The sequence below is a fragment of the Diorhabda sublineata genome, chromosome 3 (assembly GCF_026230105.1).
Source record: "Diorhabda sublineata isolate icDioSubl1.1 chromosome 3, icDioSubl1.1, whole genome shotgun sequence".
Classification (NCBI taxonomy): domain Eukaryota; kingdom Metazoa; phylum Arthropoda; class Insecta; order Coleoptera; family Chrysomelidae; genus Diorhabda; species Diorhabda sublineata.
The window spans coordinates 29,533,282-29,550,954 of NC_079476.1; the positions used below are offsets into that span (position 1 = coordinate 29,533,282).

The window sequence follows — 17,673 nt, forward strand, 5'->3', positions numbered from 1 at the left end:
GCATCTAGGTTATTTATCTACAACTAAACGGCTAGACCGATTCAAATGATTTTTTGTATGCTTATAGGGGGTCTGTGAAATTTACATTCTTAAATCAGCATGGTAGGTGGTGCTGCAACCAGGCTGCAATCACACGGTCTAATGAAAGTCAAGAGCAACGCAACGAATGGCTTCGTGTTTATGCATTGAGACAAAGACAGGCCCGTCAACGAGTCGCCGACACATTCAGAACAATTGAACAACAGCGTTTACCAGTGTATCGCGCATCACTTCTTCGCCTTGCGTTTCAATATGAGTCGGACTTCGACTATTCGTCACATTCACAAATTGTGATCGATGCTATCTATCAACGAACAATGTTAACACTGTCTGCAGTCAATTACAAAAGTCAATCGGTCGGTTTCTTCTGCGCGTCTGGAAAAGTTGTATTGCCACCATTGAATTCACCGTCAGAACCATTGAAAACACTATTGGCTGGAGCTACATCTCAATTTAAATTGATTTTGAGTGAAATTCGCAAATTCAATTCAAATCAAATCATTTGCAGCAACAAAAATCATTCAGAATGAGGAAGATTATAATTTTCAACCAACGTGCAACGTTCAAGTCTTAGGGCCAAGAGTATAATCAAACTGTTTCTTTTATACCGATTCCTGATACCGATTCAAAATTTCTGCAAATCTACTTACAGCTGAACTTGTTTTCATTTTTTCAATCATATTCGACTTTATGTTTATAGTTTCTTATTATGACGAGAATACTATGGATTTTGTAGAAGTTTTGTCACTAATAATTTGATAAATTACTTTATACCTGCAGTATAGAAGTTTGTTATAGGATTAGCCAATTTTTTTGACCTTTTTCTCCAAGTCTCTCATGAATTCTTCGTCATTGGAGTCGTGTTTCATAAACTAACGATGAATAAAGTGATTCAATAGCCCTTTAATTGTGTCTGCGTACCCCGCGTTGCTTTCATACTATTAATAATAACTAGGGTACTCAAAGTGGATTAGAATTCATTAAATTACTATCGTTATACATAATTCTATGAAAATTTACAACAGTGCAATGAAAAGTATTTGTTTGATATTGAAATTTCTATATCACAATAGCATATGTATACTATCTAGACCTAGAAGATGGATGTTGGTGAACCGAGGAAGATGGATCGAGAATATCATGGACTACCTCCGTTTTTTTTTTGAAAATTGTAATCTAATATATTCATTATGCACAAATTGTTGGAAAAAGTACTGAAGTCGATTCCTGAATGAGTATATTACTTTGAACTGAACCTAGTTTGAAGAAGATACAATAAATCGAGATAGACCATACGAACTCACCCTGTTTTCAATATCCAGCAGTAACTCAATAAATTAAATAATCAGTAGATTCCAATGAGAATTATAAGCTGGGTAAGCTGTGTTTTTGCTTAAAGGAAGAATATAAGGTGCAAGAATCTGAATCAGCCTACTAGTCTCGCGTGTATTGAACATAGGCAGGGCTACAAGAACTTTTTTGCAGATAAAATATATTCTGGTTCCCGTGACTACAATTCACATAATATAATTTCACATTATTCTATTCGAAAATATTTGTAGGTTTTATATTTTATTACTATAATTCAAGAACTTAATGGTGCATACAAAGTTAAATTTTCTAGTTATTCCGTATTATTTGAAAAATATCTTACCCTAACATCCTTAACAGCTGGGGAAACATCTGATGTAACAAAAGTTGAATTTACGTGGGTTGGTTTATTTTTAACACTGGGAAAAATAACACCGCCTTTTCTTTTTTCGACCCTCTTCTCTGTAGTTGAAGCTGAACTTCCTACTTGGGTAGATACACTGTTATGTATAGACGTTTGTGTTATCGGAGGAGATATAGTAGTGAAACCACTAGGAAGTGTTGTATCAGTTACATAATCTTCAATATATCTAGTAGATTCGAAGTCATCTAGTTTTTCCAAGGATGGGTTGAGTAATATTTCAGCTGGTACAGGTTTTTGAGCTAAAGTAGCAACATCATCTTCTTGTTTTTTCAATCTTTTCTCTACTTTATCTAAGTTGGCAATGATTTTATTAGTTTTCATTTTCAAATCATTGTGTATTTCTCCTATGGCTCGTTCTTGTCTTTGAGTTTGCGTCAATAATTCATCTGATTTTGGTACCAGATCATCCACTGAACTTTTTGTACCAACCACAACGTTCCAAACCTCGTCCATTTTTTCGGAAACGGTTATTATCGGCTTTATTTTTTCGACTAAGCTATCAATTTTGTTTTGACGTTCAGGTCTGTGTGTAGTAGTGTATGATCTATTGTAGAAATAATCGGTGTAACCTCTTTTGTCATCTATAATAGCGTGATGGACATCGGTCATCATATTTAGAATTTTTCCTAAATTTTCTTGGACAGTATTAATATGGAATTGTAGTTTTCTATCTACACCACTACTTGTTTCTCGAAGCTGACTTAGTTCTTTAGTAACATGGTTCATTACTTCAGTATTAAGAGCTTTAGTTATTTCTACTACGTTCATGCTAACTGATCTCTTTTCGCTTGCTTCTGCGTTGATATCTTCCCCTTGTAAAGAATTAATATCCAATTGGTTTTTTAAAGTGTTCAATTTATCATCGATGTCACTCACTTTTTGATCTAAAGCCAATAATTTTTTACCTAAGTTTTCTGATTCGGCGTAAGTATCGGATTTTTTCTCAAAAAATAATCTGTTTGGTGTTTGAAACAATTTAGAATCAATTATTCTCAATTTGGCAATCACTGATTCGGTTTTGTCTATGTTATTATTCACTCTATCATCTAAACCTTCTACTCTTCGCATGAGATGCTCAACTGCTTTGTCTAAATTTTCTATCCTATGTAATTTTGATTCTAAAGTTGAAATTATCGTTTCGAAGACATCAAACAGGTACTCCTCCCTGAAACAAATTAAAAATATGTCATCATGGTGTTTCTCTGTTTCACAATAATCTATACTTGAAAAAAAATCTTTAAACTAATTTTTTTACAAATCAAGAAATGTTTTATATCGAATAATATATAGTTTATTATATTTTCATTCAGATGCTTCTGAACAATTTATGATAGACTCTATTATATTTATTGAGGAAGTTAATCCCATGAGTAATTTTGACGTTAAAAATTACGTTTATACCCTATTATAGTGATTTTTGTGCTTGAAATTAGATAGTGTAATTATTATGTACGACAAGTAGCTTAGTATCACCATACAGAATTTACTGCCCGAAAAATCAGAAAACAAGAAATAAGATGTCTACGAAAATTAGTGCAATTGTAAGAGCATTTTTTTCATATGCTGGTAAAATTAACATTAAACATGTTCTCAACAGACTGTCTACTTCATGCTAAGATACCTATTCAACATAAATAGAAAAATCAATATCGAGAATTATTTAAAGTTACCACGTTCCTCAAAAGTCAATCAGATAAACTTGTAGTTAAGAAGCAAAAATTTACTCACCAAAACAATTCTATATTCGAAGCTTTTGATGGAAACGGTGGTGATAGAATTATTTCAGGTAACGATCAAAATGTATTAATAAAGTTCTTTCTCGTTTTAAATGTATATAACCATTTATGATCATAAAGTTTACGAGGTCTGGCTATTAAATTGGGCTATCTAGTTATCTTGTCCCAAAACACGTTCCCGTTACTATTATAGTATTTGTGAAGTAGTGGTTTGAAACGAACGTGATTTTTTCTTGTACCGAAAACAGAAAATGTGTGAAGAAAAACAGAAGCATCGTATCAATCTCAAATTTCTCGTTAAATTGAAAAAAAACTACGACTGATTGCTGTAAATTGTTGCAAGAGGCTTATGAGGACAATTCTTTATCTCTTGCGCGTGTTTTTGAGTGGTGCACTGAAGATGACCAGCTCCCAGGTCGCCCTGTGACTATTTCAACTCCGTAAAAAGAGACCAAAATCAACCAAATTGTGGGTGCAGATCGTCGAATGAGGATTCGGATGATTCTCGAGGCTGTAAACGCCGATAAAGAAAGAGGCACATGGCAAGAGTCTTTGCGAAGTTGGTGCCAAAAAATCTGACACTTGACCAAAAGCTCTTGTGTCAACGGGTCTGCTCAGATTTCCTTGAAAGGTTAGAGAGGTTAGAAAAAGATCCGTTTTGGAAGTGACCAGATTTGAATCGATGGAAACGGTAAAGCTCCCAAAGGCACTCACCAAAGAAGACTTCCAGCACAGAACATTTACCATATTCAGTGTCCTCACTTTATTACTAATGTCGTATTTCACACTCATCATTGGCTTCATCTTCTATTATCCTCTTGCTTTGTCAGTCGAGAATTATCTTTTGTTTCTGTAATCCAAGCCCATATTGCTCCTCTTTCTCCAGTATTTCATAACCTTAATAAAGTAGCTTCATCACAATTTTTTTATATTGAATGGTACAGCCTTGCAAACAGCTGGTTGAGCAAATGAATTCAACGTTAAGTTCATACAATTTTTTTTCTAATAACCTATCGACTGATATCCTGTCGGAATCACAGCAATTTCATGTTTTCTTGAAACTGAGCTGTTATTCATCCCGGTCTTCATCCTGTTGTCGTGGGACATGATCATCGCGATCTCGTGGCTGACACGACATATTTGTTGTTTTTTGATGATTGGTTACATCGTAAATGCCGCAATTTCCGCGATATTTCACGTTTGTATCGGTGTCTGATGTCAGAAGGAATGAAAAAATGTTTCTATGAAACTATCACCTTACTTATTGCAAGTAAAGTGAAAAATAATCAATTATTTACAAATGTTCAATCTTGGTCTTCAATTGTAAAAGTAGTAGAATCAAAGAGCAAGATTATTAGCGGCTAGCAAGATACTATATCCTCAAAATTAGAACATCATAAAAAGTGATAATTAATATTTGACTGCTGAACTCGTCACAGTCCATGTGATTCTGGGTGAATCTTTTAGGAAAAAAGGCAAAAACCAATTATCAGTAACTAACTTAATTCAAGGTGCAAAGATGATATGCAGTCACAAACTAATGGTGACTATAAATTCATCATTGTGTATCAAGATCAAGTGCAGCCGCTGTCTTTAAAAATCAAGCGAGCAGAAGAACCAGCGTATCATTTACTAGATATTTCACTACATTCGGAGCGCCTAGTGTCTTGCAAAGTGAAATTGGGAGGAAATTTGAAGTGATGAATTAAAAATCGTACATGGTAAGCTTCGACAGTCACAAGGGTCTGTTAAAAGGTTTAACCTATTTTATTCAATATATGTAGTATCACTCAGCCACGTTCCATTACACGGAATACCTTGGCATTGAATAATGTAGCGTTTTATCCAAGTAAAAAATCTGCTCAATATTAAGGTTAATTACTCCAACCTGCAGTTATTTAAAAATATGTAAGGTCCAAAAGTGAAAAATCGAGGACTTTAAGATCCTTGTTGGGGTCGTACACATGGATATTGTGATACTAAGACAAACTCTGACCATTTGCAGTCTAGTACTTTAACTATGATTTAATTGGAGTATGTTTTTTTCAGTACAATTTTTCTGTGCCTTGTTTTTACTCTCCTCTCTATCTTGAAATTCTGATGAATCTATTTGTTGTTTCTTTTCAATATTATTTATATATAGGCATTTCCTACTTATTTTGTTATCGAAAATATTTATGGTTTGTGTAAAAAAATCTCTTATATATTTTATTATTAGGTGTATTAATTGAATACACAACATATCGTGTTCGACTTAATAAAACCAAAAGAAAGGGGTGTCTGTCCAAGTTAAAAAATTAGTTTCTCATTAAGTTTATATGAGACCACACAGGTACCTTTATGATATATTTGCACGCAATTATCAGTTGACTGGTCTAGAAATTGTTGAAAGAGATTGTTCCATTTTTTTTTTAATTTGAAGTCACGACAGCGATAATACATGCTATCGATTGAAACTGTTGTGAAAAACACTACTCATTATACAAGTATTATTCAATTGCACAGCGTGATACTGATATGTATCAAGAAATAGGAAAGAATCAAGATAATTGGTAATTGATGAAATTAGGAAGAATATATATCATTATTAGAGCTATTGTCGATATCTTGTTATCATCTATTATAGTAGTTTTATCATGAATATTATTAATAATTTTGTAATACAGCCATTTATTATTTCACTTCTATCAACTATATCGCTCAGGCACGGATGTTTCAATAACGGATTGTAATTTTTATAATTTTTCTAACCGCTGTTCTAGCAAAATTATTTGAACGTAAACTCAATATATCTTGAATGCTGCTGTAACAGTTGTATAAAATGGGTTTCATGCCGTTTCACATATTTGAATTCAGTAGTCAAAAATGTATTCATAGATTAATAATGCCAGAGTTGTTTCCCTGAAATCGTAGTACTGCAGTTTGTTAATAAAAATACAATGATTACCGCATTCGGAAGCTTTAGAAAAATCAGAATAATTTGTTGCAGTGGAGTAATGGTTGTTTAGGTCGGCGTAAACATTATTTATGAGAGAAAATATAGCATAATTTGTGCATTTGTTACTTAAAAATCCAAATTGATGGGTATTAAGTATTTTATATTTAAACAAAAATGATAAAAGCCTCTTTTTGAAATGAAATGTTTATTAAAGTGGTAAGGTGATTTAATGAGCATTTCAGCAGGCTCAAAAACGTCTTTAATGTAAGTCTATCAGTATCAGATTTATTTTTGATATCATTAATTGTTCTGCGAAGCTCGATGAAACTACGGCTACATTCACAAAGTAATTACGAGTATTTAGGTACAGGTTTCTTTCGCAGCATTACCAGAATTGGCGATTCTCCTATTATAATAAATATCCTTGGCGGCTTTTATTGTCTTATGATGAATTCTTCTGTATAGTTTTACTTTATTTTGGAGGATGACACTATCCGAGAATTTCCTCAGGTGGGATAAATTTCGCATGTTCTCTGAATATATTCGTAAACCTTTAGTGGACCGGGGTTTATTTTACTCATTTTTAAAACGCTCGAGGGGAAACAAAGTTGATGCCACAATAGTTAGTGTTGTTATCAATCTAGAAAATTCGAAGTTCACATCACCAGAGAGAATGTTCCAATCAGTTGTGAGGTAACGGAGCTCGAAGCTTTGAAAGTTTTGTTAATACTGCTTCACAATCGGAGATTGAATTAGACCTGAATTGAGACCTGAATTAAAAACAATACATTCGATGGATTCTAAATAATACGATGACGCGTTTTAATTATTCTGATTGGTGAGGTAATATGCATGACTATATCAAAACAATCAAAAATTGACTGAAGTCATTCTTGAGCAGCACACTCACTGGAATAGTCTATCCTTTTCAGAGACCAAGAGTGAATCAAAACTTTTTCACATGTACTCCCTTTCTAATAAATTGGACTATAAAAAATAGATTCTTTTATTTATTTATATATATATATATATATATATATATATATATATATATATATCAGATAGGTGGTTTTTTTCTATTTTCTATTTCTCTTCTCTATCGGCCAGACAGAAAGCGCCTTTTGTAATGGAACTTAAGTTTAACAGAATCCGTTTATGCGTATGAAAGTCGTTTTATTTGTTTAAGATAGTACAGTTTTCAATTAACATTAAAATCAATAATTAAGTAAATTTCATGATAGAAACACTGTTATATTTCATTCATGATTGTTCCATCTATCAAGATATTAAGGTTTCAAAAATATCTCAAGTCGATGAGTTATTTATCATAAACTGATCAAATTTCGTTTTTGATCAATGTTTTCAATGGCTCTTACGAAAATTACGAAATATTTATATATTAATCAATTAGTTGAAGCGATAATTTAATATATAATAATAACATATAACAAGAATTCCGCACTGTTTATTTATCCATGCAGACGCCTCTTATATTTTTCATAGCTTGTTGAAGGTATTCAATCATTCAGTAAGTTATGAAAGTGATGAAACTCATTTAAACTGATTGATATCCGCTGGTGTGATGATAATCTTATATTTAATTTTTTTACCGCATGTCCTAAAGATATTATAGCTCCCATATAATCATTTATCCCTTATTATAAAGTAGATTCCGACGTAGATATGAAATGAATTTTATGGCTGTTATTTTTGTGAAGTATTACTCAGAATTTCGGAAAGCAGTATCATCTGCCACAACATAATAGTTTTTACTGGTTAGTAAGTATAACCATTAATTCGGGACAAATGATTTAAATTGAATTCAAAGTTTCTAATAATTGAAAAAAAAATAATAATAATGAACACTTTCGCTGAGTTCTTAAGAGTTAACAAAGCAATAATAACTTCACATTGACAAAAAACATTATATAAGGTCTGTGGAAAAAATTGAAGTAAGGCTGCAAAAATAATTATAAGTGCGTTCCCAACAACCCTCTATATCTATAACCTTCTCGGAGAAATGCAATTTACATATAAATCGCGGTAGTTATATCCACCTTTTTATAATACAATTTAAAAGTATGTCAGAAATCATAGGTAGTTTTTCTGAAAGAATTCTCATACACACCTATAATATTTCTACCTTAATTTTCTTACCTATCTCTAGAAATTTTCTGATATAATATGTTTAATATGTGAAATACACAAACTATCAGAAGTTTTATTCTACAACATGGGGTGGAATTGGAGAATGAACTAAAGTTCTAAGCCATGAATTGAACTCTAGCTAAAACTAAGAATAAAGAAGCTACTCCTTTTGGCAGATCACAGTTGAACACAATTTTTTCAATTAGTTGTAGTTTAGTAGTAGAAATATAACCCAACTTTTCCAAGACTAAAAATACTTATAATGATTTCAAATTCTGATTGTGTATATAAACACAAATTAACATGAAAGATCATGCAACATCTAAGTAATCAATTTAAGATTACTGCTACAGTGAAGCTATAGAACCCTTTATTCAAGATTTCATCGTGGAAACGTAAACAATTTGGAGGAGTAAAGTTGAAATTCTCAATTTCATATTAACCTGAAGCTTTAACTATCTCCAGACCAGTGGTAAGCTTTAAACCGAAATTTGTTTGTAAACACCATCTATAAAACGTTTAAGGTTCAAACTTTACTTGTAAAATTACGCCTTACTGATGTATGAAGAAATGAAGATGAGTAGAGAGTATGCTCGTCAGCTCGGAACAACCCGAGCAGCTGAAGTACAAATGCTCTGAATAATATAAGTCTGTTGTGTATTACATTATACGGTATACATCATAAAGTCAATTCAACAGAAATATGAAAGTAGCTATCAACAAATCCAACAATTTCTCCATCAACTATCAACGCTAAGAATGAAGATAACAATTGTCTTTGTCCACCATGTCGTGGGAATCGAAGGTAATAAGTTCGTTGATACAGCTGCCCATGAAGCAACAACCCTAGAGATTGTAATATTGCAAATACAGTGCTTTTCAGCTTTTCCACCTCTAATAACTTTTGTAATACCGGTATTTAGAAAATATCCAAAAACACGTCAATTTATGTTGGAAGGGGCAAGCATTATGGCTTATTTAAACTTACTGGAAAAGCCACCCCCTCACCCCTAGCAGCATCCCCTTTATTTTTTTAAATTACTTTTCATATTTTTTATGTAAAATTTTATGAAGTTACAATAAGTGTTCAAAATGAGTACCGTTCACTTCCATACAATGGTATAATCTATTTTGAAATGCCTCTCTGACATTGCTTATACGGCTGGATTTAATTGTCGACATTCATTTTCTAGCCTCTCTCGTAAATCATCCAGAGATTCTGGTTGGGTAGCATAAACTTTTGTTTTTAAATACCCCCATAAAAAGAAGTCTAGGGGTGTTAAATCCGGTGACCTAGGTGGCCACTCCATCATCTGCCCCCTTCTACCTATCCAACGAACGGGGAATGTTTCGTTTAAAAATTGTCGGACAGGCATAGCATAGTGTGGGGGAGCTCCGTCTTGTTGAAATACCAGTAAATCTTCGGAAAGGTTATCATCATTTTCTATTATTGTTGTAATACGTGGGTCAACCCCTTCCCTGAGTAACTCAAGATATGATTCACCATTTAAATTTCCGTTGATGAAGAAAGGTCCGACAATGTGGTCACCTAGGATACCACACCAAACGTTTAACTTTTGGGGATGTTGTGTATGGTATTCACGCATAATATGTGGATCACTTTCAGCCCAATATCTGCAATTATGCCTACTTACTAAGCCATTTAATGACCATGAGCATTCATCAGAAAAGCAAATATTGTTTAACAATTGTGGATTGTTATTGATAATTTGCGCCATTGATTCGCAAAACTCTAGACGACGATCAAAATCATCTTCATTCAACTCGTGCACCAACTTAACTTTGTATGGGTGGTACTTGAATTTATGTAGAACTCGGAAAACTGTAGAAGATGAAACACCGATCGCTCTACTTATTGTTGACAACGATTGGGGTTGTTGAGCCTCTAAGCTGACTTGCCCTAAAATTGCCACTTGGATTGCTTCGTTATTTACGAGTCCCTCTCTTTGCACTTTATTGCAAACAGACCCTGTTGTGGTAAATTTCTCCATCAGTTGAATTACATACTTATGAGTTGCATGTCTTCCGTCATGTAATTCGTTAAATATTCTAGCAGCAGCTCTTGCACAATTATTATTTTGGTAGTATAAACCCACAATTTCAATTCTTTCTTGCAAAGAGTAAACCATTTCAGAGAAACAAAATAAATAATGTATCAAATTACACTATCAATAGTGACTACAAATTCTAGTTGACAATGTCAACGTCAACTTTAATAAAAAGTAGAGTTTTTTGTTGTTTGGATTTTTTAAGTAGAATAAATAGCACAGTTAAAAAGATTAAAGAGTTTGAACTGTTGTACAACCCATTTTAGTACAGGGTGAAATAAGGTGAAAGTAAATAATAAGTAAAATTTGTGCTCTTAAAAGAAAAATTGTTTATCTCATAAACTAACCACTTTAACCTACAAGTATTATACATTTTTGAAATCAGCTCAAAGAGGAGTATCCAAATTTTACATAAAAAATATGAAAAGTAATTTAAAAAAATAAAGGGGATGCTGCTAGGGGTGAGGGGGTGGCTTTTCCAGTAAGTTTAAATAAGCCATAATGCTTGCCCCTTCCAACATAAATTGACGTGTTTTTGGATTTTTTCTAAATACCGGTATTACAAAAGTTATTAAAGGTGGATACTTTTATCTGAAAAGCACTGTATATAGCCACAATGATATTAACAACTTCATTCAAAAGTTAATTGAGAAAAAGATTCAAATAGTATGGAATAGTGAGAAAATAACTTAAGCTGAAATTTATAGATTGACTAGCATCAACATTCAGACGGCTAGGCTAAATTAAATTAAAGAGACTAAGACTCAGTTATGATCGAATTATCTATGGTTATCCAAAGCAACATATCCTCGTGGAATGTCTAGAGTGTCTAGAGCTCCAAGAACAAGACAATACCTAAAAGACATCAAAGTGTCAATATTGTTTAGTGGATATTAAGGCGTAGTAGTAGTATTTAAAGAGAAATAGATAAAACTCAACGTTGGTAAATGCTAATGACTCTTAATGGTGGAAGATTCCGTTCTTTGAAAATGTACCAAAGACCTATATTTTTAATTGGTGGGATACCTCTTTTGAAAAATGTATTCAATAAAATAATGCTATGAATGTTTGTGATCATATAGGTATGGGGACAAAAAAATGCGTACAAATTATTTGTTGCACGTTATTCTATGAGAAAATGGTTACCAGCCAGTCGGCTCGCTTTTCCAATTTTTGATCTAAGATGTTCAATTAAATTATGAAATACTAAATCTGATATTTACCAGAGTTTGCTCAAAATTCTCTTTCATGTGTAGTTGCTTCCCAAGGATATACGATTCGTTTCATATTCCGCCACAAACGTTCAATTGGCCTTAGTTGAGACTTGAAACGGAATATTCAGCTCCCACAACGTTTGATTTCTACTGATCCTTCTACTGACAATATGTTAAGAAATTTATTTCTTGTTACAGATTGAATCGTTCTTCTGCACGAGTGCCCCATGTAAGTTTCTGGGTTAGGTATCTTCAGAAATTTAGTGTTGTCTTTAACCAATCTACAATTTATATTAATGCTTACGAATTGCTTTGTACTTCTTTTTTGATAGTTGAAAAGCATCTTTTATCCTTGTTAGACATTCCTATACGTCGTAGATTGATATATTTTTCACAAATCATATAAACATTGTAAGTAATAACAAATGTCGATGTTTTTTAGTATCGACAATTAATACTGAGCTAAATTTAACATTATAAAGTTCACCTTTCCGTATACATCTGCAAACTTCCAAATTATAGGCGCTCTAAAAATATAAACTTTAGTTGGAAGAATTTAAGTTGGTCGTCATGTTTACAAACCTTTGTTAACAAATAAAAGTCATCAGAAGCTGTTTCAAGAAATGTTTTAATATTGTCACTGGTTACAACGTTGGATTTTTGAACTGATTTAACAGAGGTAATATTTTGCAATAAATATCAATGTTAACATCATGTTTTGCTACCAGCAAACCAAAATAAGTTGTTAACATATTACCAAAGAAGGATTTCACTTCATTTTTCATTTTCTAGTCTATGAATTCGTTACCTTGACATCGATGGCAATAAATTTAAAATGTCTTTCGGCAAAGTACTCTAACTGCAGATAACATAAGTAGAAGAAGAAGTTACATTACTATTGGTACTTGAATTGGCAACATTTAACGAGTTCAAAGAAATAATATTGTCTATAGTTACATATATAGTTAAGCAACATTTACAATGTTGCTTAAAGTAGAACTAGTTGTTCGCGTTAAAATTTTCACTGCGGAATCCATTTTATTTTTTATTGAGTCGTCTAAGTAAACCTCCGCAACTGTGCTAGATTTCCACCCACCTTCTTTAGTTAAATTATATCACCACCGGAATCCAATAATAAAGACGCCGAAGAACGTCGAAATGTGTGCCCATTGTAGTTTTTTGGATTAGGTAAATTCAAATATGTTGCGATAAGCGAGGGAATTTTTGAAACCTTATTGATAAGTACAACTTGGGTTTTGCATTTTTCATTCCTATAATGAAAAAAGAATGATTTGTTTTGACATTTGTGGGTCCTTGGTTTTTATATTTTTTATAAATGTTTACCAAATTTAATCTATTGTCAGATATTTCACCAATAACAGTAAATCGACTTTGAACTTGAGTTTTTTATCAGGTATTGTGATAACTAGAACTTTTCGGTTTTATTAATATCGATATACTTCATTTTATATAATTCCTCTTTCCGCCTAGCTCCAGCGATTCCGTATATTAAAGCAACCTGAAAAATGTTACTAATAATATCTATGCTTACATTAAAATTTTTAGCTGTCATACCTTTAGCATGAGATAATGATCGTATGGAACAGAAATTTATTATTTTTTGGGTCTATAGCCAACTGATTTATTTTTTAAAAAATGAAATGAGTATCGAGTATTTACTGATTTTTATGTGGTTATTTATTATTAGGGTGCCTTCCAGTTTTGAATAAATCGACCAAAGTGTTGAAGGCATATTTTGGATTTAGTTTCAAAGTAATCTGTAACACTCTTTCTGTGAAGGTGTTTATCCCCTTTTTAGTACACCACTCCATAAAAGAATAATATTTCTCTAAATACTGTACCCTGGATTTCTCAGGGAGAAGATTCATAGTCTCTGCAGTTGCCGATTCCAAAACATCTTCTGGTGGGCAACTTAAACTGTCTTCAGATTCAGAAATTACATTCTTCATGAATACAAATGAATGAAATAAAAATATTATATCGGACATAGAAAAATGAAATTTAAGACAAATAGTGTACGTCATTGATCTATCAAGAACAGTTAAGATACAGCAGTTTTAGTTCTGGAAAAATAATCAATTAATTATACAATTTATCCTGTAATCCTTTAAGTAGAATATCTCCAATATAACAAATAATGTATTTGGAGAAACTGTAGCTAAAAGCTAATTCTACTGGCATATTTATATCATTAACCATTTGAAAAAAATAGGTTTTTATAAAAATCCTTAGAACAAAATGTCATCTTATATATTGCGTGAAATTTTTAGCACCACATGGTGTTGTTAGTATGAAATATATCTGATGTAATATAAACACCTGTTTTAAACCGCCATACGTAATTTATGTTACCCATTGACAGATTAAATACGTTTAGAATTCTCAAAACAATTTATGATTTTAATTTCATCTGATGCTAAGATCATACGCATCGTTTATTCTTTACTTTCTTACCGTACTTAAGTGGACGGCAATTTTTAAAATTGGTTAGAACACCTTTTTGATATGTTTCCGCCTTGTAATAAAACAACCAATTTAATTCATAAGCCGACGTGAAATATGTTGCTTCTTTTATAAGTAATGATCTTGTTTGTATGCTTTACAAACTTATAATTACAGTAAATTAGTTGGTGGACTTCATATAAAGTTTGTCGGTATTAAATTTCGTTTTCAGTTTAAACGAGTTGAAATACTGAAATAACTATCTGTTTTTAAGGAGAACAATAAGTAGATAGTCAGTGAATATAGACAAACGACTTGTATAGTAGAGCCCTGTGCTTTTCTCCTAATAATCTAGTTTATCCAAATACTTCAGAGCTAGAATTACAAAAATAGATTAAAAATAAGTATATTTAAATTGATAAAGTTTGTTGAAATAAAACAGTAAACTTAGACAGCGTTACATAATTAACATTTTTCGTCATTTTAGAATCAAATACGAGGATTACTACTTAAGTTTTGAGATAGTCAAATAAAAACAAATATTTATAATTGGATATGAATTTATTGTTTCTCAAAATATTCTCCAATAAGATCAATACTATTTTCATGCGTTTGAATAAATTATCGAAGTATTTTTTCCATGCCGATTGAGTTACCTCCAAACATATGATTTGAATGCTTCCACCGCTTCATCAGGTGTAGAAAAACGTTGACGTCGTAAATTAATTTTTAACCTGCGGGTATAAAATAAATCTTTGGTTGCCAAGTGGACTGTAGGGCGGATGACACATCAATTCGATATTTTCACTGTTCAAAAACGTTTTTGTTTGAATTGATAGTTAAGAGTTCGCATTGTCGTGATGGAGAATTCGAATTTTGTGATTTCCCTGATTTTTTCGAACTTCTAGCAAACAAATGCTGGTGTACCAATCAGAATTGGCCGTTTTCTGATTCTCTTATAAAACGGTGGCGACATGTCCAGTGATTCCGAAAAATCAGGCGCCCATTTGCTTCGACGGCTTCGTGTGCGAGAACAACTTTTGTTGGTTTTGGCTGGTCTTGAAAGAACTGATTGGGGTAAGACTAAAGCCTTTTTTATACTTTTTACAAATCACTCCAATTTTTTAATTAGCCTAGCAATGGTGTTATTTGGCAAGTACCATTGATTGATAAATATTTCATGTTAATCTGCATCTGTGGAGTTAGGTTAAAAATACTTTGTAATTGCTTTGCTAATGTTACTGTGTCCTTGCTGTTGCTTTCTAGGCAGTCATATTCAGTATTGCGGAAAGAGCGACTTGGAATTTAGAGACGGTCTAGTCTTTTAATAGCCTTTCGTGAAGAGTATTGCATTTTGATTTCTTCTTTTTTTACAACTCAAGACTGTTCTGTTTAATTTGGTTTTATCTTCTATTTTTTTTATATTTTAGGTTAGGCAAGTCCCCGTTTTTAACAGAGCGAATTGGTGCTTTTGCCAGGAAGCTTCTTGTATTTTTTTAGTGAGCGTTTTTACCGCTTCAATGATATCGATATCTGTATTCAAAAATATATCGATCTTCAGACATTGGTTTAGTTCTGTTCGGCCAAGTTCGTGTGTATTATGTAAAAATGAAGCAAGTTCCTCAACTATCATTTCTATTTTCTATAATAGAATTCTTTACCATAAATACGAGAGCTCTTCAGAAAGAAAGGAATGTTTTGGAAAAACGTATAGGTATTAACAAAATTTGAAAGAGAAAATAAAATTATTTGTTTTCCCTTATAATGATCCAATAAATTGATTCGCATATCACAGCGGTGAACACGCTTCGAAATTATTTAATCATATAATTCTTCATCCTGCAATCCTCCTGTCAAAATACTGAGTTAAAGTGAAGGAATCTTGCCAGTCTAATGAATTGAGAAGTTGTAGACTGTGGTTCATCAAATCAAGTCAGCCATTGTCTTGTAAAGACATAATTTTTAAAATAAACTTTATCCAGAGCTTTTTCTTCTCTTTTAGTTTTAAGCACAAACATTTAAAGTACCGATTAAAGTCATAATCTTCGTTATTTGGTAAGAACTTGTATGCTTCCACTACAAGGTCTGCAATTTTGTCTCGCAATTGATTTATTTTATTCATGTCTCAGAACGAATTATCATTTTATCTATTGATGATTCGCGATCACGTTCAATTAGTTCATAGTTCACAATTCTCGAACCTTAATTCGGCCATTTTGATCTTTGTGCAGTATCATAGACCACACATAATATTGATTTCTGGAAAAACAGGCGTCATGGAAATGTTCCTATTATGGTGACTAGACGCTAAATGGGATGTTGCACACGCAGAAACGTTCCTTACTTTCTGAATACCACTCGTATATTCAGAGTACAAATTCAGTCAATAGAAATAACTATAATTTCAATATAACAACAACAATTTCTAATTAACTTTTTTTTCCTATTGAAACTAATAATGTACTAAAAAACCGCTGATCAAAGTGACACTTTCTCTTCATAGTTACATTTAAAGTGCAATTATCTAATTACAATGAGTTTTTAAAGTGCAATCATCTAAGTTGAAAACTTATTCTAACTGTCGCAATTCTTCTTTTTTGCCAATATTCATTTTTGCCACACCAAGTGATTTTTGTCTCTAAGCTTTTTACATGTTCAATGATGAATTGCACTGGCAACAAGATATAACACGATCTTTCTAAATAACAACAAGTGTACCAACAAGTTTTCTAAGCTGATATTTGCAAAGCTATTGACGCTACATAAGCACCTACAGTGATTATATGAAAAAACTGTTACAAAAATTATATTATAATTCTTATCAAGTATTGAACTCAGAATATATCAAATTTTATTAAATAATTTTTCTCATTTTTTCATATTTTTGAGTTATATGTTTCACTTTTTTTGAGTCAGTCGTGACAATATCAATCTTTTAACGCACTATGAATACTTCCTGCATTACGTATACTGTTAAACGCTTAAACTCGTGTACAGCAAGTGGCGACTGGAGTTAATAATAATCGTTATTAAACAATAATTTTTGAATATTTGAACGATAAGAATTTTTTTGAAACGAATATGTAAAATTGGGTATATGAATTTGCCATTTATAAAGCAAGTGGAAATTCATTATCTCCTCTACGTTACATGAAATTCCTGGAAATATACAGATGAAGACATTTATTATTAATGCTTACTACGAATCGATGCATCCAACATAAAGAATATCTAAAATTTCAGAAAACTTTGATACGTCGCTCTTGTAAATGATAATCATACAACAGAATAGAAAAAGAAGAAACATCAAATGATATAAAAGAGGTGCAAA

The 17,673-nt window shown here is 32.1% G+C and overlaps 1 protein-coding gene across 1 annotated transcript in view; it reads right to left on the bottom strand.

Annotated features, from left to right (window-relative positions):
• The window catches only part of LOC130441452 (angiopoietin-2), a 188,472-nt gene that overhangs the window by 42,423 nt on the left and 128,376 nt on the right, over positions 1-17,673 (bottom strand). Inside the window, exon 2 of the mRNA XM_056775150.1 lies at positions 1,694-2,939. Coding sequence (XP_056631128.1) covers positions 1,694-2,842 — 1,149 coding nt within the window. The 5' untranslated portion in view covers positions 2,843-2,939. The remainder of the gene's footprint in view (positions 1-1,693; positions 2,940-17,673) is intronic.